Raw genomic sequence first — 27,208 nt, 5'->3', positions numbered from 1 at the left:
AGCATTTTAGAAATTTTCTAATCCAAGGTTCCTAACTTTTTCACATTTTCCCCACAATCCAGTTCCAAAGACTAAGGAAGCACATGATACAGTTATTATACTAACAGCTCTAAATCTTGGTATAAGTTTTGCATTTTTTGGTTTTGTTTTGTTTTCTGCTGTTGTGGGAATAAAAGCATCCTGATGTCCTAGGTAGGTTTTATTGCAAACTTGACAGAAATCTAGAGTCACCTGGAGAACAGCAGAGATCAAGTTGTTCTCTGGCCATGTCCACGATAGGATCTTGATTAATAATTGAAAGTAAGTAATGTCAAACATTATAGCAATAGTAAAGATGGTAAGTCCTGAAAGTCGCTGTTTCTTGGCAGCAAAATATGTCCTCATTCACCAAAAAACATTTCAGACTGGTGAGTCATAAACTTTTCAGTATAAAAAGTTAAAACAGTAGAAATTTTAATAAGTTCATTTAATGTTATTTTCTAAAGATGGAAGAAAGTACACATTATCTTTTCTCATTAGCATTTTATTGAATAGAATTTCCCAGGCAATAGTATCTTTTAAAAAGCTTTCAAAAATATATAATTTCAAAATAATAGGAGAATTTCTGTAAGAAATAAACTAACTAGGTTTGATAGTAAAGTACAATTTTATAATAAAATCAGCACTAACAAGGTTTAAATTGAACAAAAGATGAAAAATAAATCAAAGATTATGATTTAACTTACTTTTCCATAAAATGTTTTATTTTAAAACATACACTTTTCTTCGTCGTCTTCTTTTTTTTAACTTGAATTTGGTGAATTTTTTTAGAAGTGTATAAAGATAATTATCCAGGTCTATTCCAATAATGTAAAAGATAAACTAGCATTTGAAAATCAAAATGTTACATACTATGCTTCATGTATAACAGCTTGATTCTGAGAAATTTCAATGAAGAAATTAAAAAGCCCCAGGTCTCTCAATCGTATGATCTCCTTGTGTAGACTTCAGATCTTCTCTGTCCTCTTTCATTGGTCCCTACTGCAGGTCGGATTTCTGTTCCTACTCACAGCCTTCAAAAAACATGTAATCCTATATATAAAGAAAGATATAGAAATATTTTTTTCAGAGACAAAGAATGACCTAGTCTCAGATACAGAAGTCTAACAGCATCTAACACCCAAACTCTATGGATTATGCTCGTTTTCTAAACATGGGATCTTTCACCTGCCCTGGATCTGATTCAAATGTGTCCCCCAAATTACATCTAGATTTACTTTTCAAATGTAAACAACAACAACAAAAATGTTCTCAACCCTCTTCCCATTTCTCTCCATAAAATATTGGTTTTATTTAACCCTGTATAAAAATCAATCAAGCATAACTCAAATAAAAATCGGTAGTGAAAAAAATCTCAGAACCTGCTCATTTGGCTTCAAAAATGATTAATATGAGTAATCTGTGTTTACCAGTTAATTTGCCATACAGCCTTATTGTCCTACCTACATTATTTAAAAGCAAAGATCTTTTATCAAACCAGTTCATAAGGAAGCGACACAGATATGAATAGTTGTTTTTACTAAACACCACAATAAATCTTCCATACTACCAAATAGCCTGGTCATTTTTGTCATTTAATTGAACATCTTACAAATTACTTTTAATATAGTTTTCCTTGAATTGATGTCTAAACATGACCACGGTCAGTGTTATATGAAATCCTTTAAAGTCTCCGGTTTACTTTTGTCTTTATTTTTACTTCATATTTGTTTGGTGAAAGAACGTACACTTTGGGACTGCATAAGCTCTTATAATTGTTATTGTATCTCCAAGTCAATGATTAAGATATCTCATGTTTCAAATTTTCAGTGGATCTAGCTGGGAACTATACACAGACTAAAAACTTGGACAAACCTTTGAAGAGTTTAACTTACTAATTAAGGTGCAATCTGGTCAGGGAAAGTTTGTATGTACTAGGTATGTCTGTTGTGTAGCTAAGGTTGAGGACACTGTTTTCTTCCAGAACATTGCCTGCATATTAGAAACTTCTAGGGTACTATGAACCTATCAATTATGGATTTCTGATTTATTTGAGAAATTAGAAACACTGCTGAGATACCTAGGCATATAAATGTTTGTATTAATTTCTCTCTTGAATCCCTAAATACTCTAGAGGTTGGAAAATAGAGGTAGGACTGGATGAACAACCTTATTGCAACTTATAGTTATGCATTAGATGATAATTTAATGACTGAACAACATTTGCATTTTGACCACATTTTTTCCATATAAATACAGATTCAACACTTCCCCTAAGTTTCTAATTTTATGTTTTATTTTAAAAAGAAAAACCTGAATGGCAAAAGAAGAAAAAATCTGAAAAGTAAAATCTGTGCTTTGACTCATAACAAGATATTGACATATTGACTCATTAGAGTAAGGAGTCAGCGGTATCTGAATAGTAGGACTAAATGTAATTAAAGAGCTATGATAAAGTGGAATCTTGCATAAAACCCATGAGTGTCATCGGGTCACATTGGGATACTTATTTGCCTAGTCATTATCAACTCTTATAAGGAGGATGCTCAGGAACACACTCACTATGAGGAAGCAAGCACCAAGCGTCACAGCTTTCATCTTCACATCCAGGTCTAGCGGGAACTGGATCCCAAAGTTATCTGAATCCGTGAAGGCCTCTTTCACACAACCAGACCATTGCTTGGTGATCTTGCCAATTCTAGTCACTTCATCAAGAGACTTGATCTATGTATGAAAATAAAATCATACAGATTTGTAGAATACACATGGAAAAACCTATTTTCATACTTGAAGTAAAATCAGATGAATGTTTTATTACAATTATCTTCAAAGTGTTTCTTTTATTAAAATTTTAAAAAGCTATTGGGAAGACAATAGATGGGACTTCTGTTAGGTTACCTGCTTTGAGAATCTTAACTTTCACATAGGCTGACAGTTTAAACATGGCAGAGGCTCATTGTCATCCACAGAGTCGGGTGGTAGGGGAGCAGGGAATGAAATGCAACAGCCCAGAAAGACCTAACAACCATGTGGTGACTGGAAGAACCCAACAAGATGCTCCATGAGAGACAGCCAAGGCACATAGATATGAGTTAGGTATGGAGAACTAGTAGGGTGTAAAGAATGCAAGAAGAAAGGTATGCAAAGTCAGTACTTCCAATATGAAAAGGTTCTGATTCGGGGGTCCTGTGGGAGGAAATACCAGGTCCCCAAAATATACTAGAACAGACTGAGCCCAAATTAAATCTGCTCCATAAAGGGCACATAGATGCTCACAAAGGAATGAACACAAAGGCTTTTGCCAAATGAGGAGGAAAAGGTGTCCTGTCCAAACCTGCAAAGGTCACCAAAGATGGGAACGGGAACAGACTCCTTTAAAGTCCTTGCCCCAGGCAGGATCCACCAAGTAATCAAGGGACCTTAGAGGTAGTCACAGATGATGTGACTGGAGGAGGGTGGCACCTCAATGTGTTGAAGTCTACCTCTACCATGAATGGAAAGTCACAGGTTACTGCTCAGAGAGTAGCCCTTGCATTCCATTCCCAGGCTAGGCATAGCACATTTTCTGCTCCTTTAGAACTGGGTTTGCTTGGGTGTCTAATTTGATGACAGGGTGTGACCGAGGACTTGAGTGTTCACCATGGCCAACTGGCTTGGCCTATATGTGCATCCAGTGAGTAGTATCACACAACAAGACGCTATGGCCACAGTCCTAGGACACACTTTTCTTGAGCAGATGGGATGTCACTGTATGGTCCAAGTTAGAGCCATCTGCATGAGCTTCATCCATGCCCAGAAACGTGGCTGTCCTAAAGGCCATAATGTGAACACAGTGCTGTCTGTTTGAAGTCATGAACCATTACAGTTGTATCAGATATGGCATTATGATAAGCTGCTCTATCACTTTATATATTATGTACAATAGCTGTCATTTAAACATTTATGATCAGTCATAAATCATCATATATATCTTTGAAGTATAAATTATATGATGGAAGCAAAGTGGCAATTTGCCAGCATCATAAACCCAATACTCCATGGAGAAACACAAGCACATTTACCATATTTTACAAAGCAAAACCTTAAAGCTAACTGAATTTTATTTCTAATGTACATGCAATCTTATTGGTGAGGATCAGAAATGTGGATTGTAAACTACACTGCAAAGTAACCAGAACATAGGTATTTTTACCTACATTTGAGAATATTTTTAAAGGTGTGTGTGTGTGTGTGTTTGTGTGTGTGTTTGTGTGTGTGTGTGTTTAAACTTGTACAGCTTGGTGTAGGTGCAGAAGTCTGAGAAACAACTTAGAGATGTCATTTTTCTTCTTCCACCATGTTAGTCCTGTGGATAGATCCTCAGGCTCGGTAGCAAGCACCTTTGGCTGTTAAGTCTCCAATTCAGATCCCAGGCAGAATTTTAAACAGGACATCTGAACAAGGAAATTTCATCTCCAAATGAATGGCCTAGCATAACTCAGCGTTCTCCTGTTGTTAGTGGCTCATACTACTGTTTCTTATTTTTAAGATACGAACATTACCATCACAGCTTCTATAGAAATGGAACAAATGGGACTTTCTAAGGTCTGTCAAAGACAAGACCTAGATGTAGTCATTCTAAATATACAATAGAGGTTGTATCCCATTTAAGGCATTGTGTATTTGAAGACATCCATGCAGACAGATGACACAATTAAACTTAAAATCCCTAAGAATATCACAAAACTCCAGAATTTTTATTAAATTAAGCACATGCCAACAAAATTTCACTTAATGTTGTTTCTTGATCTAAATGAAAAATCTACCATAACTTGAAACTAACTACAACTACCTTCTGATTCTCAAAGAAGCATAATATGCTGTATGAAGAATTATCATTACAAATATTCATAAGTATTTTCATCTGTACATATCATATAAACATTTCTCTGTCGCTTGTATTTTCTTAAAACGTCTCAGGTCTTCCCTCAAGACCATGAATTTTGTTAGAAGAGAAAAGCTCCCTATACCCTCCCCCCACCCTGCTCCCCTACACACCCACTCCCACTTCTTGGCCTTTGGTGAAGTGAGTTGAACAGTGCTAGGTAATGAAATGAACTGAGATAAAGGCTGCCCAGATCAGGTGACTGCTTTAGGCTATGGCATAAAGGCTGCTTGATCAGCTAAGTGAGAGAACACAAGGTCAGGTGTCTGTGACTGAACCCTAATAATGAGCTTCTGTAATGGACATTGTGGAGGGTGTGCAGGAAGTTGACTCATACCCAGGCAGGTGGAAGAGGACAGCCTGAGGTCTTAGCTCACATTACTGGGACTAGGGTGTAATTTATAACTTAAGCCCTGTTTATTTCAGGGATTTTTTATTCCAGATACTAAAACCACAGTTCACTCTGGGTAATGGAAAATTTGGAAAATGGAACACCAGAGAAGAGAGATGTGTCTTGTAAACATCTCACATTGAAACTATCATTATACCAGTGGGGTTTTGATAGGAATTTCAAATAACAAAAGGTGTGTGCTTGACCAAGAGCTTTTGAGGTTTATAATGCAGAATAAAAGCACAAAGAGTAAGAACCTGGGGATAAGGGGTTAAGAGTCTTGGATACTCTCAGGTATAAAATGATTAATACTGTGTTAACAGAGCTCGCTATCCCTCTCTCTCCCACCCTCTCTCCCCATGTGTGTGTGTGTATGAGTGTGTGTACATGAGTGTGTGTGTGTGTACATATGTGGGAATGGAGGCCAAAGGAAAAATTTAGGAATTTAGGTGTCTTCTTCTATCACCTTTTTGTTGTTTTTGTTTTTGTTTTTGTTTTTGTTTTTGTTTTTGTTTTTTCGAGACAGGGTTTCTCTGTGTAGCCCTGGCTGTCCTAGAACTCACTCTGTCGACCAGGCTGGCCTCGAACTCAGAAATTTGCCTGCCTCTGCCTCCCAAGTGCTGGGATTAAAGGTGTGCACCACTATTACCAGCACTTCTATCACTTTCTAACGTATTATTTGAGACCAGGTCCCTCCTGCCTGAGCCTGAGTAGTTCTTATTGAAATAGACCAGTTGGCCAACAAGCCTTAGGTAGCCTTATTTCCCCATGCCCCCAAATTGGGATTAGAGGTACAAACCTACACACTTTGGGTTTTCTTAGGGATGCTGGGATGCAGATTCAGGTTCTTATATTGTACAGCAAAAGGTAGAGCCATTCAGCCAGTTCAAAAGTAAAACCTATAAAATATTAAATGCTGGATATTTTTCTTTTTCTTCTTATACATTTATTTATTTGAATTGGCCTCTTTTTTGCATGTCACTGGGGATACTCTGCACTAACCTTTAATAAAAGTAATGATCTTTGCTCTGAATAATTAAGTGAACATTTGCGAGGTGGGTACACATCAAGTCACACTAGTTAGGTAATTCATTAGTAATATCTTATAGGAATATATTATTTTCATGTCAGGAAAACACATCCTGTGGACATTATATTTCTTACCTCAAAGTCAATATCTGAACAGCAGGTGCATGCAACACACGGACCAACTACTTTTAGAACATTCTCCCTCTTGTCGTTCTGAAGAGCGAGCTTTGGCAGACATGGGTGCCAGGTCTGAGTCACATAACCTACTGGCACCCCAGGAGGAGCCTGGATTTCTATCTACAAAGGCAAGAGTGCACATTTCATGTAACCATAGTCATACCATCCAGGTTTAATCCATACTTGAAAACTCTTGTTTCTTCTCAAGCTGCTATGGTTACTTGACACTGACCTCCTGGAGGCAGCAGGGGAAGCAGCAGCTACTGCATCTCAGAGGTCTCTCCAGAGTCATGACTTCTTGGCCCAGATGATCCAGGATTCTTAAGGTGAAAGGTCTAGACGCTTCACAGCAATTTCGAGTACAGCAGTCAGTATCTTCCACTGCAACATAAACCATCTGCCCGAGGCTGTTCTTGATTTCAAATTTGTTATTTGTTTCAAAGCCTGTTAAGACTGATAACATATGGGAAAAATCACATTCACCACTTTGTGAGGAATAGTGGCTCACTCGTGAGGTAACAGGGGGATGGTGTGCCTGGGCTTACGTGGAACAGCAGAAAAGGAGAGATAGGCAGTGTAGAGATGATCTGCACTCAGGAAATGGCAGTGGGAAAGGAGGAAGAACATTCAGGTAAGAAGGAATGAAGTCCATATGGGAGACCTTGAAAGAGAGCAATCTGTGTCTTCAACTCCATGTACTCTTGTCACAAGGGGGCTTTCCTGAGTATGGTCATCCAGTGCTGAGGGGAAAGGTAAGGCTAGATATGAGGATAAATGTCCAATAAACTCATTTAGGAAAGCATTCCTTTGGTGCTTACAGAGTGATTGTTCTATTTAAAGTCTGTGAAAGTTTTAATCAATAGTTGAAGAATATATATATGTATATATATAATCAATATTTGACAAATATACACATACAAATATAAATATAAACGTATAAACACACATATATACATATAAATACACACACATCCTCTATGAGAGCTGAACCACTGCTCGAGGTTCTGGCAAGTCTCAAGCTGGTCACACACTGACAGAGAGTTGCTAAGAGGTAGAAGTTAAGGGAAGGACTAGGTTCGTTTAGTACACACAGAGTAAGAGAGAGTAAGAGTTGGCTGTTTCCTTTCTAACACATATCTCAAGGGTACACATGTCCAGCCCAGGAAGTTCTGACTCCTACTTCTCAGAAGTGGACAGGAGATAACATCTATAATTTCTTTTCGTGTGAGGAGAGACATCTGTGACCTCCTAATTGAATCTTCCACCAAAGACTGCTGTAGAAGACGCAACTATATGAACTGCTTCTATCTCTAAAAATACCATTGTCACAATGGATACATACCTTCTAGAAGTTCAACTTGCTGATGAATCAGAAGCTGATCTATCTGTTAAAGAAAAAGGAAAAGATAGATGGAATCTGTTATCGATCCTTAATATTATCAATATTTCACAATTTACATTACTTTTTGGGTAGCATTAACTTTTATATTTTAATGGCAAACATTTATTTTAAAATACATTTATGGGGCTGGAGAGATGGCTCAGTGGTTAAGAGCACTGACTGCTCTTCCAAAGGTTCTAAGTTCAAATCCCAGCAACCACATGGTGGCTCACAACCATCCATAATTGGATCTGACGCCCTCTTCTGGTGTGTCTGAAGACAGCAACAATGTACTCACATATATAAAATACATTTATTTTTATGTGTATGAACGTTTTGCTTGCATGTATGTAAGTTTGCCACTTGTATTCAGTACTTACAGAGGCAGGAAGTGGGAGTCAGGTTCATCAGAACTGGAGATAAAGATGGTTGGAAGTAGCATGTGTGTGTTGGCAACCAAACTTGGGTCCTCTGCAAGACTAGGAACTGATCTTAATTCCTGAGCCATTTCTCCAGCCCCAGCATCAGTGTGTTTAAATTGTTCATTAGAAAATGAGAATTTTTAGGCCATATAACGCTGATTTATAATGTAATTCCCATAAAATTACAAAACAGTGGTCCTTCCAGAAGACAAGATTGATTGATAATGGATGTATATATTTAGATAATTTTTATAGGATGCTATCACTTATTGTAAGTGGTAACGTTCCTTGATATTTTATTTGCCCATATTAAATTATACATATTCCAGGGTATTTTTTTTAAGATCAAAATCTTCTCTTTTTTCCTCTGTTTAAATATTCTACTAAGTCCAATTAGTACAGCCCATGTGTGTGAAGGTGTCAGGGTATCTACAGGAGCATGGGAAGTCAATCTGTAACCATGCTCTCTAGAAAGAAATAGTCTCCTTCCCTCAGCAGGTACCAAAATTTAGGGATGAGATCTCAAGAGCTGCTCCAGGTTCAATGGAGGAAATTTGGCCAGCTTCTCCTTCTTGGGCATTTACAGGCAACCAGAGCTGCTGTGTGTGCACAAACAGAAGACTGCATTCTACAGTTCCCCTCCTTATTCTTCTACTTCTCCCTTCTATCTGCCTCTGTCTGTGCAGTTGATCCTGAGCTTTGGTTGGTATGTGTATGTCAGTCAAGAAAGATGTCCTCTATAGGGATGAGAATTCACGATGACTGACATTTCTGAGTTTGCTGTTTGAGTGCACATGGAACATGCTATTGCCGTGTATGCCAGAGAGACTGAGAACAACTTGGCTACCACAGGGTCATCTGGGTGTGTTCCTGGATTGGAGGCACCCTACAGCCCTCATTATTTCACTGATTTATATACTTCACCCTACGTTATTATGAGTTCTTAATAAGCTTCATCCTGCTAAAATTAATTGACATCAGGTTTTGGGGTAAAACCTGTTTGTGCTCAGTAATGAAGTCCACATTTAAAAGTAAGTCACAATGACTCTTCCTTGGTCTTTGAGCCTGGACAAAGCAGATATTTTCTTGACAGTAGCTTCCAATTCTGAAAAGAACGGTGATAATTATTATCTTGCCCATACATCACAGATTTTCTATAAGGATTAAACTAGAGATGATAACTAGAATAATGTTTAATTAATCCTAACAGCCAATGGCCATTGGCTGTTATCACAGACTAAATTCACAGGAACAGAAAACACAATTATCTCACATTGATATTCTTCTTAAAAAATGATACTCATCTAGGGGAATTATGAGTACCCAGAGGGCATATAGGAATATGTCATGCTTTGGTGAATGAATCATTTGTTGTTCAAGTAAATTAGAAGTAGAAATACAGTTTTTATTTCCTTTGTGAGTTCTATAGACTTACCTGATTTAAGTATTCTAGCCCAGGTGGGCAGTTCAGAATAGGTGGTGGTGCTGGCATCCACTGGGTGTTTGCAAGGACTATCGTCTGATTATTTTGAATAGGAAGTCGTGTAGCAGCATAACCTTCATGTCCAGATGTTGAGACTGTGTAGCCAGCCTGAGGTCCTGGATAACCAGACTGGGGAACTTGGTAGTTAGTCTGGAGTGTGGGGCGTCCAGTATGCTCTGGAGGTCCTGGAATAGGAGCAAAAACAGTGATTTTCGACTTCATAGAGAAAAGATATCAGCAGTTCATGTGGATTTATCTATCCCAGACATCTACCAAATGATCTCTCCATCCAGAAATTATGTGTCTATGAGGTTTAAGACTTTTCAGTGCAGTCCTGTGATTTATACCTGCTTCTAATTAGGAAGGATGAAGAATAAACACCCATGTTGATTGCTATAATATTCACAATACCAAAGATGTGGAATCAGCCTAGCTACCTACCAACCAGCAGATGAATGAAGAAAATTTTACACACACACATATTGACATTATGTATATGAAATTAGATATACTTATAATCAATATGGATATGCATATACATATATATATGAATTATAGATATAAACAATGAAGGTTTAGTCAGTCATAAAGAAGCATAAAACATCTGTAGGAAGATGTATGAAACTAGACATCACCATACGGGACATAAGCCAGAGGCACAAAAGTAAGTACCTTTATATTGTATAATAAAGAATCTTTTGTAGAATTTAAATTTAAGAAACGTATGTGTATGTATGTCCACACATACACATATGTAATCTTCCTTAACATATACATGAATTCTACCACTATTGCTACACTTAAGTATTTCTAAGATGCCTGTTCTAAATGCTGAATCTGAGCACTCTGTTGTAACATGCTCTACTCCTATTGATTGGTACAGTAAGCAATCACACGCTCACTATAAGATAAAAGCTTATTTAGCTTCTTGTGCTACTTTGCCTCTCAGCTACAAAGTTTTTTTCCTCTAACTGATCTTACTTCACCCTTTTTAAAATATCAAAATGTCTTTCCCCCAAAACATATGGTACTAAATTATAAAATTTAAATATATTGCACCCAATGAATTGTTTATATATTTTTAAAGATTTATTTATTTTTATTTCATGTGCATTGGTGTTTTGACTGCATATATGTCTGCATGATAGTGTCAGATCCGCTGGAACTGAAGTTACAGACAGTTCTGAGCTGACTTGTGGGTGCTGGGAATGAATCCCAGGTCCTCTGGCAGAACAGCCAGTGATCTTAACTGCTGAGCCATCTCTCCAGCCCTTGTTTAATTTTTATTAACAGAGACCTAGTAATTCCTTCTGTGAAGTGTGTAGTAAATTGCTCAGCAAAATGATGGACTTTATTATGACTTTTTTACACCTGTATATCATGTCATTTCAATTTTTTCATCTCCTCCCATTGAAATGAATATATATAAACAAAACTGGAATTAATAAAAACAAAAACAAACAAATAAAAACTCTAGGCAATCTGTCAATCTAGGCAGGTAATTGTAATGTGGTAGAATGTTGTCACCTGTATTCCAAGGCTTCATAAAAGTAGCAAGCTAATGTTTGGGGTTCAATGACACCTGTTTTTAGGGACATGTTCTGGGCCCTTAAGGTTGACTAGCAACTCTGTGTTCTACCCTCCAGCTGAGAGGACTATCAGGCTCACCAGTTTTAGTAAATAGGTATTCGTCTAAGTCTTCCCACACACTTTCAAGAAGAAGTGGTGAAAACCATCCTTAGGTCTTCATGTGTAGGAGGGACTACTTGGTGGCATGCTAGAATTGTCATATTCTTCCCTAGACTTCTTTGTCTTGAGAAGTAAACTCTGAGCCTTTGTTTTTGTCTTACATTCTGTGCTTCTCGCTGTCACTAAGGATGACTCTGGGTCATAGTGATGGTCTATCTGATTATTGGGCTTTAGAAAAAAATTTTATCTCACCTCTGAAATTAACTTCAATATGCTCTCTTTTTATGACTTCTAGTTTTATACACACATAATATATATGTATATTATGTATATATATATATATATATATATATATATATATATATTATGTGTGTGTTTGTGTGTGTGTGTATGGTTTAGACCAACAACAATTTAAAAACTTAGATTAGCAGACCAAATGACAAAGTTGCATTGTGACACTGACATACTTATATATCAAGTCCTTTGCTGCCAGTTCATCTACTATCACCCTCTTGTATACCATCCTCTATATTTCCACTGGTTCTGATTAGTCCCCAGAATAGCTGGGCCTACATTTCCATTTTATATAGACATGTTTCTTAAATCTAGATTACACTACATTATTATTATTATTATTATTATTATTATTATTATTTTATTTTTATTAAACAGAAATGTTTGTCTTTGGAACTCTGGCTTGTATCTCTTCTCTCTGTCTCTTGCTTACTCAGACATATACAAACACATGTCTCTGTCTCTGTCTCTCTGTCTGTCTCTGTCTCTCTGTCTCTCTCTGTTTTGTTTGTTTGTTGATTATTTTTAGATGTCTCACTATACTGCCCTGGCTGGCTTGTCTTAAGCTTGCTATGTGGGCCAAATTGGCACAAGACTCACAGAGATCCATTATTCTCTGCCTCTCAAAGTTCTAGGATTAAAGATGTGCACCACCATACTCAGTCTGGCTTGTATTTTTAAACATGGTGCTGTCTAGTTTTATCCATCTTCTATAAATGTCATAATTTCACTCTCCTTTCTAATTGAATAAAATGTGTGTGTGTGTGTGTGTGTGTGTGTGTGCATGAGAGAGTCAGAGAATGCATGTGCATGTGCATGTATGTGTGTGTGTGTGTGTGTGTGTGTGCATGTGTGTATATGTTTGGTTTTATTCATCTACTGATTAGCCTCTAGGATGACTCCATATTTTGGTCATTACAAATAGTATAGTAATCACCATGGATAAATGTTTGTGGTATGCTGACTTAGATTCTGTTAGGAGGGAAATCATGCGATAGTTCCATTTTTAATTTTTGGAAAGGCCTCTAGTACTAATTTTCTTACTGACTGCATTAATGTACTAGCAGAACGTAAGTCCCCATCCCCAGCTCATCATTTACTGCTGTTTTCTTCAAGTGGACCATTTAGAATGGAATGACATGGGATTTTGATGTAGTGTTAATTTTCATTTCCCCAATGGCTAAGGCCGATTGAATTCAAATAACTAAAGTAAATACAGTTTTAAAAATAAGATATATAAGTATTCAGTAATGATATAATAATGCTTTAACTTTAACACTTGCAATTTATAATTTCCACATCAAGTAAGCTTTGCAGAGGACAAATTAATGGCAGGTGCTGCAGTAGATCTGAAAGACTTTCACATAACTTCTAGTACACTTACAGAAAGGATTTCATATTTATGTGACAGGAAAAGTTTTAGGAGAGATGGCAACATATGAGGCAGTTAGTTTACATAGATTTTATTTATGCTGATACGTAAGACAGGAAAATGAAAACACTTTATAAAATAATGTGGTGAGAAATGTTCCATACGGAAAGAGAATGTCTAAATTATGACTGTACATGAATTTAGCCTTACTGCTAAAGAGGGGGAAATCTTTAACTGTGACATCAGGGAATGGCTAAGACAACAGGAAGTAGTTCACCTGGTCCCTTATGAAGCAGTTTTGAGTGTTACTCAGGCATACACTGGCAGAAATGGAGCAGTCTAAGGAATGAAAGCTTGAGGCTACCTCCAGATAGCTATAAGTACAAAATGCAGATCTGGAAGTCTCATCCAAGCTCCCTGGACCTAATTTTCCAGAGTGTTAGGGCAACCATAATAGTACAGTGGTTCCTAAGTCCCTACAGGATAAAGGTTCTAGAGAAGCCATTTGGATGGAAATCCAATGAACAGTATTTCTTTGACCTGTGCATATCTCTCATAGACACAAAATCACTACTGTATTGCCTGAAATCCTAATTCTATAAAATGTCATAAAAGCTACCACATCTCATTGCATAGGGAATAATGACAAGAGATTTGTATATACAAGTTCAATACAAATAATGTTCTGTTTATATTTGGTTGATTGTATTTTGGCTGAATAATTTTGATTGTATTTGGTTGAATCAGCAGACATGGGCACAAAACACTGTTTCTTAGATCCTTAGATCTTATCATCCTTAGATTAACCAGCCTAAATATGGCAATCCCTTGCTTAGAGCAATGCCTCTAACTCGGGAATCTTTACATTTTAAGTCGTCATCATTCTCACCCCATTGTTATATGAAGACATATCCTATTTGTGGTCTTGGAACTTAGAAACCGTACCAAGCTACTCTTTCTAATACATTCCAAGCCATATACTAACTGAATTTAACATGTATTCCTAGTTTAAATTAGCTGTAAGGTTAATTAATCTGTTCTATGTGTGCCTGGGTTAAATGATGGACATGCTGGGAATTCTCCAAGCACTTTATCTATACGAACTCAGAACAGATGTTCTCAACCCAGGGCTCACAATAGAATCACCTTGCTATTTGGAAATCGCCAGTCATTGTTTAAAGGAGTGATTTAATTTCCCGAGGAAGATCCTCTGTATTAGTATTTTTAAATGAAAATTAATGACAGCTACAGATGAGAACTTCTGCCTTAGAGCTCTGGAGCTTAGTCAGCTCATATTCCTTTAATTACAAACATCTGGATAAAGATCCTGGACCCACAGGGAGTTTTCTAAGACAATTACACAGGCCATTCAACTCCCAGAGCCAATCTGTTTACTCAGAACACAAAAGGCATGTACCCCTCCTCACAAGCAGAACATCTTTGATATTCGTCCCCAGGGTGCTCACGGAGGAGCTGCATAGCCTGCCACTGGTAAATCAGGTACACCATCAACATTGGCATTTACAAAGATCCCATGATGCTGACAATAGCATCTGCCTAGATTTCAGAGAGTTTAGTGTTTGAAATGATAAATGCACATCCTCGTATGTGTAATATGTGACTCACTTCCTTTTTTCTTTTAACCAGAAAATAACATGCAGCACGAACAGAAGAGGAGAGCCTTCATATGCATTACACAGTGAAAGTGATGGTTACTTTGAGCTAGCGACGTTTCTGTAGTGGGCAGCTTCCAGCCTTAAGATTTTATTCTTTTTCACTGGGTACAATTACTTCCAAAGACTTTATGGCACAAAAACCACCCACAGTTAGATTTTGGAAAATACCATCACATGAAACAATTTTCAGCACAGGGGAACAGCCAATAAAAGATTTTACTTATTATCTATCAAGATTTAATTTATTTTCAATCTTATATTTCATGAGTAAATATAGACTCATTGGTTCTATTAGTTTGTCATATCAGTTATGCTCCTTTATAAATAAGAATTAATTCATTGGAAAAAAATGCTTATTCTAAAATAAAACAAAACCTAGGCCCCCAGTGTTTCTTTGAAGCAAGTTTAAGAAAAAAAAATTAATAAAAATGAAGGCATGATCGCTTAATCTTTCTTTCTCTCTCTTTGGAACATCAATTGATCAGTAATATTTTTCTTCTTCAATGACTGCTTTACCTTGGACTGCTGCTGGAGGATACTGAGGGGCATACACAGCTGGCAAGTATGTTCCTGAGCGAGGAGCCTCCATTTGCAAGCCTGCAATTCAGGAAGGAGCACAGACATATTAGCTTAAAGGAAGAAACAAAACAAAACAAAACAAAACAAAACAAAACAAAACAAAACAAAACAAAACAAAAACCAAAAAAAGCAAAGCAAAACAAAACAAAAAAACAGTGCACAGTGCCAAGATAATATGCTTGAAACACGCAGAGTAAACGCAACACATTTAGGTGGTGTGCCTGTAAAAGAGCCAACATGTAACAGAATCCTATTTGCAGCAACTTCTTTTCTAGATAGCTTGAGGCAACTCAGTTCCCGGGAATGAATTCCCAAAGATTTCCAGATTGCTTTTGGGTTGCCTTCCAGAACAAAGATAATTTTAAAAGCACATATGGATAGGTAGTGGAAGAAGTAATAAACCTACCTGTGTGTGGTGACGGTACTGGTAGAAATGTGGACTTTTTTTTAAAAAATAAATTGTTTTCATTAATTCTTTGAGAATTTCATACAATGTATTCTTGCTATATTCACTCCAATTCCTCTCTTAATTTCTCCCAGGAGAGTACCATTGGAGTCAATGGTTTATTAAACTATGAATTAAGCATCTGTAATTTTTTAAGATTTATTTTTGGTTTTCTTAACTATGTGTGCATGAGAGAGGCATTGGATCCCCTGGAATTGTAGTTGGAGGTGGAGCTGGGAATCAAACTCAGGTCCTCCTCAAGAGTAGAAAGTGCTTTAAACCACTGAGCCTTTTCTCCAGCCTTGAATTAAGCATCTGTAATCATTGCCTTGAGAATTAATTTTAGTCTTGATGCGTCAGCTGTTAACCCACGTGCTGCTTATTCCGGGGCTGGAGTTTTGCTATCAATATTCACATTATGCAGTTCACATCTGTCTGTAACTCCAGCTCCAGTGGATCTGACTCTTGGCCTCTAGGTACCTGAACACATGTGTAAATGCACATACAGTCACACAGACAAACATGCATATAAATAAGAAATGCTTACTCTGGACCTGCCCTACTGACACTGAATTCTACAAAGTTTCTAAATTGCAACCAATTTATTTCTAAAAACTATATTCTTCACACATAATCTGAATGTTATCATCTATATATTTTGACTTGAATCATCTTGATATATTCACGAATGTTTCAACCTATTGCTTCTTCATAGTCATGTCTCTTTACGGAGTCATTGACCCATCTCAAGTAGTCAATAAATATGAAGTGAGCATCTTTCTGTGCTACTCTCAGTTGACTGGGTGACAATGGCTTTGCCATTACAAAAATTATGATATTATAGGCATTATATTTAGTTATAGAAACATGGCCTTAACATAGAAGTAAACAGAGGCTGGAGAGATGGTTGAGCAGTTAAGAGCACTGACTGCTCTTTCAGAGAGTCCTGGTTTAATTCCCAGCATCCACATGGCAGCTCATTACTGTCTGAAAATTCAGTTCTACATGATCAGATATCCTCGCACTGACATACATGCAGGCAAAGCAATAATGAATATGAAACAACCACTACAAAAAAAAAAAAGGGAAGGAAACATTCTGGCTTTTTAACTGGTATTTTCAGCATGTAATGCTTTTGTAGATTTTTTTAAAGATCATTCAACTCATTGCTTATGTATGTTTGTGAGAAAGGCTAGACTGAAGCCATTCTCCTTATTCAATTATTTCATAACAACTCAGCAGTATAGAGCTCATGGCAACCATAAATGTAGAAAACAAAGAATCCCTTGCCCAAATTGCTGTCACGTACCCTAAGGTATCCCATATCTCAAAATACCACCACCTCATTCCCATTAAAACCATCCTCTCCCACTTCTTTGTAGTAGATGAATGGCCTGGATGCTTAGTTCTCCTATCTGTTAGGCCTTCCTGCAGCCCTGACACTCACGCTGGGTCTCAGATCACATCTAAAAAGGAAACACACTGCAGCACTGATGGAAAGATCCATGCTAAACTGGCATGACACACTTTGCTGCCCCATAGCAATCCTCACTTTTTGCATAATATAAAGTGCATATATATATATATATATATATATATATATATATATATATATAACCAGGACCAGATGGACTCAGTAAGTCAGGAGCTCATATAAGCACACACACACACACACACACACACACACACACACACACAACTATATATCTGTGAAGCCAAAGAATTAAATATGCCCATACCCAAATGGATCTTTCTAAGCTGAAATGAACCACCCTGAAGCTTGTAAAGGATAATGTAACAAGTCTACATAAATTTTAAACATTTTAAAGCCTTTCATGAAAATAAGTCAATGCTGACATCGTTAATAAAGATCTACTTGGGGGAAATATATGGAATATGGTCCTGGAGATGGTCTCATATACTCATCAAGGCTGACTTGATAAGAGACACATTATTTTATTGTGAGTTCTACATTAACCAAGAGAAGGAGGGGCAAGATCATATCAGAAAAGCATTTTCTTTTTCTCTTTTGACGAGAACCTTAAAACTCTAACATGGCAAAATCTTTTGTTAAACACTTGATAGATACACATTTTACTTAAAAAAAATATTTAGAGAAAAAGCACAAAGCATCATGTTTGGCGTTCACTTAAGTCAGTGCTATGGAAATATACAAAGGTATACCTCTGAGGGCTTGTTAGAATAGACTGATTAATTACAATTATATTTTTTTAATTTGTGTGACTACAGTGAACTTTGTGTATATAAAATGTACACAGAAGCAGAAAACTGTCCAACTGAAATGCATTCTACATATATAATATGTGTACCAACAAGCCTAATATTTAGCTTTCCCAATGGCTATATGGGAAAAATTCATAGCATTGGATATTTTTGCATACATCTTCTCTGTTGTTGAAATATTGACATAGGCATTGGATTCTGTAGCATAAATATAAAAATGCATGGCTGAATGCCAGCACTTGAGAGGCAGAGGCAGGGGAATCTTAGAATTGGATTCTAGCCGTGTCTACAGAGTAAATTCCAGAACAGGCAGGGTTACAGAAAGAAACACTGGTCAAAAAATCAAAAATCAAAACCAAAACTAAAACCAAAACCAAAACTACAAAACAAAGCCAAACATTTCGGAAGAGAATAGGTAAACAAAATTAACTTAATAGGGAGAAAAACGAAAGCATTTACAGTATCTGCCCATGATTTAGAAGAGAAGACCTTCTGTGAATACAGCCCATTTTCACTGATTGGCTCAAACAAGATGCCTTGGAGTTCCATAGACTCGTGGGCTAGTGTTCTTCAGTTATCTGATTTAGCTTTATCTATCCAGTTAAACTTCTGGCTTTGACTCTCGTGCCATATGTAGTTTTCAGAAAGACCTGAAATTGGTGGCTGACCCAAGATGGTTAGCAATTTTCTTTTTTTTTTTTTAAATTAGGTATTTTCTTCATTTACATTTCCAGTGCTATCCCGAAAGTCCCCCATACCCTCCCCAACCCACTCCCCTACCCACCACTCCCACTTCTTGGCCCTGGCGTTCCCCTATACTGAGGTATATAAAGTTTGCACGACCAATGGCAATTTTCTAAAAGCCTTTGGGTGAAGAGTCCAGTGAACCAGAGGTAGAAATGGGTAGGACTCCTTATGAATGTGATATGTGACATATTTAACCTGTGTGTAAAGTTTTAATCTTCCCCAATTTTTAATAAGACATCATTCTTCATTGATAATGCTTGGCTAATGAAGGTTCTGAAAACTTCCAACAAATGTTAACAGCAATTCAAAGATGACTGACCGTTATTTTCACTTTGCCTCTTTGTCAGAAAAGTACACCTAATGGTAAATTATCAATGACTTCTATAAGAGATGTAGGTAAGTTTTCCTTATTTTATATTAAAATTTTCAAATTTTAATCTTTTATTTTCAATTGAGTTAACAGTTGAATTGGAATTATAACGTTTGGACTGTAGATCTATACATATGTATGGTAATATTTCTTATCTAGTTTTAAGAAAATCTCATCTATTGGTTTAGCTATGATAAACTGAGAAATCTAATGCAAATTAGAACCCAAGAGCATGCTGGGAAGTTGGAAATACATAAAGCTGTGTGTCAGGTGGACTTTAAGCTGTTGGTTGTCTCTGCCCTATATGCACCTAGTGGTAATAAACGAGGTTTACATTTCCAAGTGGGAACCACCCACTCTTTACGCGGAACAGATTCTAAAATATATTCTCTTCTTCCTACCCTGTTCCATTACTATGAGTCTTAACATAAGAGAGTGAGGAGGAGCACCTATTGCCAAAGGGCTGCAGAAAAGAGCCCGAGTGCCCTCACTGTATTAAAGACTTCAAATGCAGTAGGAATACAACATCACAGGCATTAAACTGTGAGTCGCCGTTCAAAGAGTGAGGTGCTTCTGTAAATATACCTGTACATGTGCCAATTAAAATAAGCAACTTGGTGATTGTCGAACAAAGCCAGCTACTCAATCAATGCTTTCTTTGTGTGCTAGTATACTGTTCTGTGTGCCATTATAATGATCTTTGGCTTTCTCAATTCTAATGGGTCTATTCTCAGGCATGTTACTCAGTTTTGGGAACAGCTGGGCATATGCTCGCCTACTTAAATGGTTAATAACTTACATGACACGATTGTGAAAAAAACTCTTAAAGAAGTATTACAAAAAGACTTTAGGTAGAGAAGAACTCTTCATGATGCATTTCTGAACTTTCTTGTAGCATTATCCTATGTTCTGTGCCATGTGAATCGTCATCACATGAGAACAGAATTTTAGGCACAAATGATCACACACATTTTCCAAACTATGATAAATGTTTGGGATGCTTCATTCTACTAAAAATCATAAGGCCACACTCATGTCCTGAGGTGCTTGATAATTTCTACCCTTTCCAAGCAAGGAGAAGGAGAGTGCTGTGGGAAACTGTTCATAATTTATACTATAGTAAAATCTTTCTAACCCATGCCCCAGAATTCAGAAAATTCTCTCATAGCTTTCAGAAAGTATTTGTGTAAAATCACAAAACTATTATGTCAATCAAATAAGAAAAAAGAGAGAGAGAGAGAGAGAGAGAGAGAGAGAGAGAGAGAGAGAGAGAGAGAGAGAGAGAGAAAGAGGTCTTGGCTACTTAATGAGAAATTACTAGTCAAGTTTAAGAACAAAATTCTCATCATAAGTCTATTCAATACTCAAGAGAAACCAGTTTCAACGTTTTAGAGATCATCACCAGAATTCTAAGTCTTTAATGTCCTATCAACAAGTGAAACTGGGACAGTATGTTGAGGGAAAGAGGAGTGAAGAGTAGGTCAGAAAGTGACCAAAAAATAATAAAAATAAGTTGCAAACCTAATAATTTTCATGTATTTCTGGCCATTTTTGTGCATACATGTTATGCATTTGAAAGGTTGATGTCCAAAAAGGACACAGACTTCAGCTGTTGAACTGTAGCTTGGGCGGCTGGTTCTCTGGAGCCAGAATAGTTGTCTATGCACAAATGTGAGCTAGATAAGAAGATGCCAGTGAGCCCTTGGGGGACACAGGGTAAGCCAGATGTGCTGAAATAGATAAATCTGCCTGAAGGAAATGTGGTCTTTGCAAGAAAGTAAGACTTTCTAGCAACATCTGACTAAAGGAGGAACAATAAACAAAACATGCTTAGATGCAATTAGCGGATCTTAGAGTATTTTATTCATAAACTTTGAATGTAGATTATATAGAAGCTAGTACAAAGTTCCACAAAAACCATAAAAGCTCAAGTCATTGAAAGAGAGGAGAGAAACAAGAACCGACTCAGTCCTTTTCATTTGGTCACTTCATTATCCCTGCAAACCCTCCGTGGACAAGCCTGTGCTTCCTTCTTCACTGTTCCAGATCATCTGGTTTCCTCCACATAACAGAAACTAAACCGATGAGGTAAAAGTAACTATTTGATAACATGTAGCTCCCTAATCACATGAATTAAGATGATTAACATCCTTTGTGCTTATTTGCTCAGTTCTCCAGAAGATAAGCACACACAAAACAAACTAAATCCATCAAGTTTTAGGGAGATTTCTTAGCAACTTCAATCAAAGCATCTTTCTTATGAAGGACAGAACAGCCTTTTAATTTGATCTGTTCTACTGGCCATGTTAATGCTCCTAAGGTAAGAAACAGTTTTAAGCGTTTAATAAAACAAAATTTAGAATAATAAACAAACATTAAATAATTAAATAAAAATAAATAAATAATAAAAAACTGTTGGTTTTAATTAACACCCAGACATTCAAACTGAGTGATATTAATCATAAGCTGTAGAGAGTGGGCATTCACACACATATTTACACAAACATTTCTTATTTAAGTATTTAAATATTTGACATAATAAAAGCCAACTGTCACCCAGTCCTTTATGGTAACAGCAGCCACTCTAACAACCTATACTAATTGATGTAAAATCAATTTAACCTGTTAGGTCTTGTACTAGACTTTAACTTGAATTCGTAACTAGAATTTGTTGCACAGTTTGTAAGAGTAGCTGAAGCAGTATACATGGAGAAACTGGTCCAGGGTCTGCAGATGTAAAGGAACTGAGAGAGGGTCACACTCAGGCAGCCTGAGTGGGCAGTGTGAGCACACACAGTCTGCTCTGTCTTTTCTGAGCACTTGGTACTATAAAATGCCAAGCCTAGTTTGGGTTCCAATTAATATTTATCCTTCAATAGCTAGCAGGCTTTGTGATATGTTTCTCTAATCCCCCTCCTCGATGGCCTTGATTAAGGATTGCACTTAACTATGAAATGGTGTTATTAAGTTGAACTGGGGCCTCATGTGATCTTTTCAGACAGGATGTGGTATGGGATGCTAGGTAGGAGAAAAATAAGTAGAAAAGAGCCATCTACTACTTCCCAGGTATTATTTATGGCATATGAAACTCTGTTATCTTCTCATTTGGTATCATAAGTGGCATAGCTCCTGGCTTAAAACACCCTGTACAAATGGTACAGACTCTGGCCAGGGGAATAACAAGCAGAGGCATAAGGTAATAGCAGTCACTAGACCAGAAATGGTATTCGTAAAAAGTTAATAAACTATGCTGCAAGAAAGAGGCAAGCAGACTCTCAAAACACCCTCTTAAAAGGGAATGTGTGTCTAAAACCGGTAAGAACAATTACTGGCCTTAACGCTCCTGCTTTGTCCACAGATATGCTGGTACTCCACTTGCTTGTTAAATAATATGGTTTATAGCTATAACTGTCTTTTGAGAGTGGCCCTTGGAGGTGAGCTATCTGGGCCATTAGAAGTTACTCTTGAACGTTTGTGTGAGACCTCCCAGGTAATGGCTCCAACTGCCAGCTGTCAAAGTCTGATTACTCAGTCATGAGGAGTCGAGGTACTTTGGCCCCTTTGTGTCTAAAATTAACGGGTTTGTTTGTTTGTTTGTTTGTTTGTTTGTTTTACAAAAGTACAGGAGGTGCCTCTGACCTCCAATGAGTTCAGATCCTTCTCCTAATAAAACAGGAAATTTTGTTTACAACCAAGAGGCTTGAAATGGAAAGACATAGAACACATAAAGGCAATATCCACTGGACAAATGAATAACTGGCTACTTGTTACAAGATACAGGAAAATAACCCAAAACTCCTACCTGCCCACAGACAAATCTGACTGAACTCCATTTTACCTCTCCAGGCAGAGGTACTTCCCTTGCCCCTGTGCCCACCTCCCCTTCCCAGTCACCTTCTTGGTCACCTTTCCTATCTTCCAGCTTAAATCCCCACCCTCAGATTTCTCTTTGCAGGGCTTATAAAAGTTCTGGGTCCGGTGAAGGTCACGGATCTCTTGAGAGGGACCGACCAGGGCTTCTGGCTTACCTTTCTCATGCAACTCCAAGTGAGGCGAATTCCTAGAATCCTGGCACCAGCAGCGACTCGGCTCTCCAGACTCCTCTCAGAAAGGCATAGGTGCTGCACTACTCCACTAGACTAAAGTCAGGGAGAAAAGCACCTTGACTATGAGGCAGTTTAGGTTTCGTTTCCTGAGTCTTTAGATTTCCTTTTCCTGACTGAAAAGATATGCTCCAGCAACCAAATTGAAACCCTGTCTGCGTTCTAAGTCCTTTGAGAATTGTTAGCTGCTCCTGGCAGAGGCTCTCAGTAGAAATGAATATCTGGTTTGTGCACAGTTCTGGAACACCAAAGAAACACTTACTGGCATTTCCTTTACTCTGACCTCCACTGCATTCTTCAAATGCTGGCACTGATTCAAAAGGAGACTCAGGAATGCTTTCCCTTCCTTCTTGTTTTGTTTTGTTTTGTTTTGTTCTGTTTTGTTTTGGGTTAGGAGAGTCAGAGCGCATATCCAGATAGACCTCAAATGCCTAACTTCTTATACTGAGTACCAGCAGGAGCCGGTATGACCACCAATATTATTTTTCCTTATTCTATTTTTGTCACAATCATGGGACAGTTGTTCACGTTCAGGTGAATGAGCCTCTTTGAGATGGAGTCTCCCTATGACTGTTATGGGTCTGGGGTCACTCAGAGATTCACCACGACCACAGGTAAGTTTTAATAAGAGGCTTTATTAAATACTGCCACCCGATATTCATGGCTCCAGAACAGCAACCGAGAGGGCTCCCCAGATGCAACAGCTAGTCATATCAAGCCAAACCCACAAGACTGCATGTGTTTTATATACCTGGAGGCAGATTCTAATTTTAACATACATATCTTGTAGATGTTCTCGTCATTGAGAAGAGTATGCAAGCTTAATTACAAAAGCTAGAAATAGTGTCCTTAGTGGGTCTCAAACCGGAGACAAAGGGCTGAGTTCCATTAACATATGAAACTGAATGCTGGCTACCAGGTTCTCCCTGCATCCCTCACTCCCTACCTGTTTCAGGGCCTGACTGCCATATTTGGTCTGGTACCCTAAATTCTCCTCCAGCCAACAGGCAGGGCTGCTCTTCCCTATAAAATCCAGTCATGTAAGTTACCTGGATGTGTTTTTGGTTTGCCTTGCTCTTTGGTTTGTGGTTGTTGTTTTTTAGGTGTTTTCCTTGTTTGTTTGCTTTGTTGTTGTTGTTTTGTTTTGTTTTCTTTTGTTTTATTTTTTGGTCTATCCTTTACCCTCTTGGCCAGTCTCTTGCTCCAGGCTATCCCCTCCTTAGTTGGCAGACCATCTCTTATCTCCCTTCTACTGCCTTCCTCTTCCCCTCCCCTCTCCTCACATGACCCAGCTCAGCCTGTCTGTGTGGTGCACTCTGGACTCTTCCTTTTCAATGCTTTTGTGACCTCTCAAGCACAGTGAAGTCTAAACTTTAAGAGTACTTGTTAATCATCAGACACCTCACGTCCTGAGCTCGCTTTTCTTTCACACAAAGCTGGACTGTTTCTCCTGCCTTCCTTCACTGCTCCCCACAAAATGACTACAGAATTTTTAAAAACTCCTCAACAGATAAAAATTCTAGAGAGGGTCTAGTAGAGCTCCTGATAGGCAGACAAAGGGGGAGCAGGGGGAGCCATGACTACATAATGAAAGGCTTCTTCCTCACCCTTGGTCAGAGGTGAAAACCAGTCAGCCTAAACCAAGGGCCTCAAAGAGGGTTTCTCCTCTCCTTAGCCTCTCATCCCCACACCCCTGCTGATGGATTCTCTGGACAAGTTCACCAGGTCAGATCAGGCCATGTTTTATATAACAGTTGTGGACTGATCCACCATCCTGTCTATCTGCAAACTAACAAGCCCTGAACTAGGGGAGGAAGAGGGGGAAAAAAAAAAAAAAAAAAAAAAAAAAACCAAACAACAAAAACGAGCTCTTGAGAAAAGAGTAGGTTTTCAGCTTGGGCATCCCCTTCCCCTCCTGCTTTTCCAGGGTCTTTTCTTTCCTCTGTGTGTCTGCTCCAAACCTGTTTTCCTTACCCCCAATACAAGCCTCTCCTCAAGGGCTGTGTCCGGCTGCTTTCTGGAGATTTTTCCTTTTTGTACTTGTCAAGCTTGAAATTTCTCCTGCTATTTCATTCTTTTTTTTTTTTTTTAAATTAGATATTTTCTTTATTTACATTTCAAATGTTATCCCCTTTCCTAGTTTTTCCTCTGAAAATCCCCTATCCCCTCCCCTTCCCTCACCCACCTATCTCATTCTTTAACTGGCATAGAAAATGGACCCCATGGAGAACCCTAGATAGAAACAGTAGTCCATAGCCACGGTACAGATGTTACTGCAGAAGGAAGGACTGAGTGTGCTCGTAACTGACAGACGGAGAAGACAGCATACACTCCATTTTAGAACCAGGCCTGACTTCAAGAGGAAAGCCATGCATTCCAAGAACAAGGCCATAAAATCCCCCAGCCAAACAGTGTGGGGATGACCAGAAGGATGGAGATCTATCTGTGTTGGGCAGCCTTATATGTTGTGTGTATCTCATCCTGGGGTTAAACATTCATGACACAAGAATGCAGTCCACTAACCACCTGGTCACAAGTCAATCACAAACCAATCCATGGAACATCCCCAACACCCACCATTGAAGCTTTAGATTACCTAACTCTAGCGAAAATTCCCCTAGAAAAAGGCCTGCATACCTTTGTCTGGAGTCAACTATTTTTCTTTTTTCTTTCTTTTCTCTTCTTTTTTTAATTTTTGTTAGTGGCTAACCTCTGCATGCAGGATTGTTGCTCTCTAGAAATAATAACACTCTTGCCAATTGCATCTGTGAGTGGTGGTCTCTGTGTAGCACTTTTGGACTTAACAAGACCTTAGCCAAGGATGTAGCTGAATTGGTAGAGTGCCCATCTCTCCCAAAGGTCCTGGGTTCTACCGGAAATACCCAGAGGTGGGGAAAACTGTAGGCAAGGGCACAATGAAAGCAAAGAACTCCATCATTTTGTAGGTAGAGGGGTTTAACGGGGAATCAAACTTCCAGGTATGTCTTTGGAAAATTCCAAAAGCAAACGGGAGAGTGAACCTTAGGAGTTTGGAGGACAAGACTTGTGAGCCAGCATAGCTTGGGAGTTAGAGCAGGGCACAGGGACAAAGGAGCCCTTGACAGCCTAAGAGCTAGACGGGGACTTTGGTTGTTTGCAGGTTTGTTTGGGTTAATCAGGAACTAGAGGACCAGTTAGTGTGTGAATGAGGGAAGGAATCCTCTTCCTATTAAGTAAAATGCAGGCCCTTCCCAAGAATCTAGGACTCACTGCAATCTATGGACTGCTGACTTTGGAGTTTTGTTTACCTACTAGCAATCCTATGTTCTGGATTACTCTGGGGCAATTGATCTAAGAAAAGAGAGATACTGCAGCATAAATTTTGGTTTCTCAAGAGGCAGGGAGATCAGCCTCTTAAGAACTGAACCCCAAACCCTGTTTCCATAGGCTCTTTATTGTTATACAAAAGGCACCATTAACAGATCAATTTCCACAAACTAAAATTTATCTGATCTAGGGGTTGACTTGAAAGAAAAACCATCACCTTAAGCAATTCTCAGCCAGAGGGAATTTCCTGATTTGCCAGGCCTGTCTCCAGACTCCAGACTCTCCTTTGAAAGAACAACTCCATAAAATCTCAGCTAACAATCACTGGCAAAATGCCTGACTGATTACTCTAAAAATATTAGAATACAGGAGCTAAACATTTCAGGAGAAAATAATTGTATATATTTATATGAAACACACATGAAAATATGTGTATGTATGGCATTATTGTATTATAATATATCAGATTATACTATAATAAATTATTATGTTATATATACTGGTGTGAACATTATAGAAGTAGGTTTACATAACTATATTGAATTTTCTAAAGAGAGA

General features: G+C 38.0%; 1 protein-coding gene across 1 annotated transcript; it reads right to left on the bottom strand.

The window, feature by feature from the left end:
* Positions 1-521: 521 nt before the first annotated feature.
* LOC110301871 (phospholipid scramblase 2) lies at positions 522-23,595 on the bottom strand. Its single transcript, XM_021172561.3, has 8 exons — positions 23,270-23,595; positions 15,373-15,453; positions 9,778-10,010; positions 7,882-7,924; positions 6,772-6,992; positions 6,498-6,659; positions 2,581-2,742; positions 522-1,071 (listed from the first exon to the last, which is right to left on the bottom strand). Exons 2-8 carry the CDS (start codon positions 15,443-15,445, stop codon positions 1,042-1,044), a joined length of 924 nt encoding a protein of 307 aa, XP_021028220.1. The 5' UTR covers positions 15,446-15,453; positions 23,270-23,595; the 3' UTR covers positions 522-1,041.
* Positions 23,596-27,208: the final 3,613 nt, after the last annotated feature.

This window comes from Mus caroli, unplaced genomic scaffold (assembly GCF_978045245.1).
Source record: "Mus caroli unplaced genomic scaffold, Mus_caroli_1 scaffold_11, whole genome shotgun sequence".
Taxonomy (NCBI): Eukaryota; Metazoa; Chordata; class Mammalia; order Rodentia; family Muridae; genus Mus; species Mus caroli.
The sequence above is the reverse complement of the archived record's forward strand: the minus strand, read 5'-3'. Positions and strand labels throughout refer to the sequence as shown.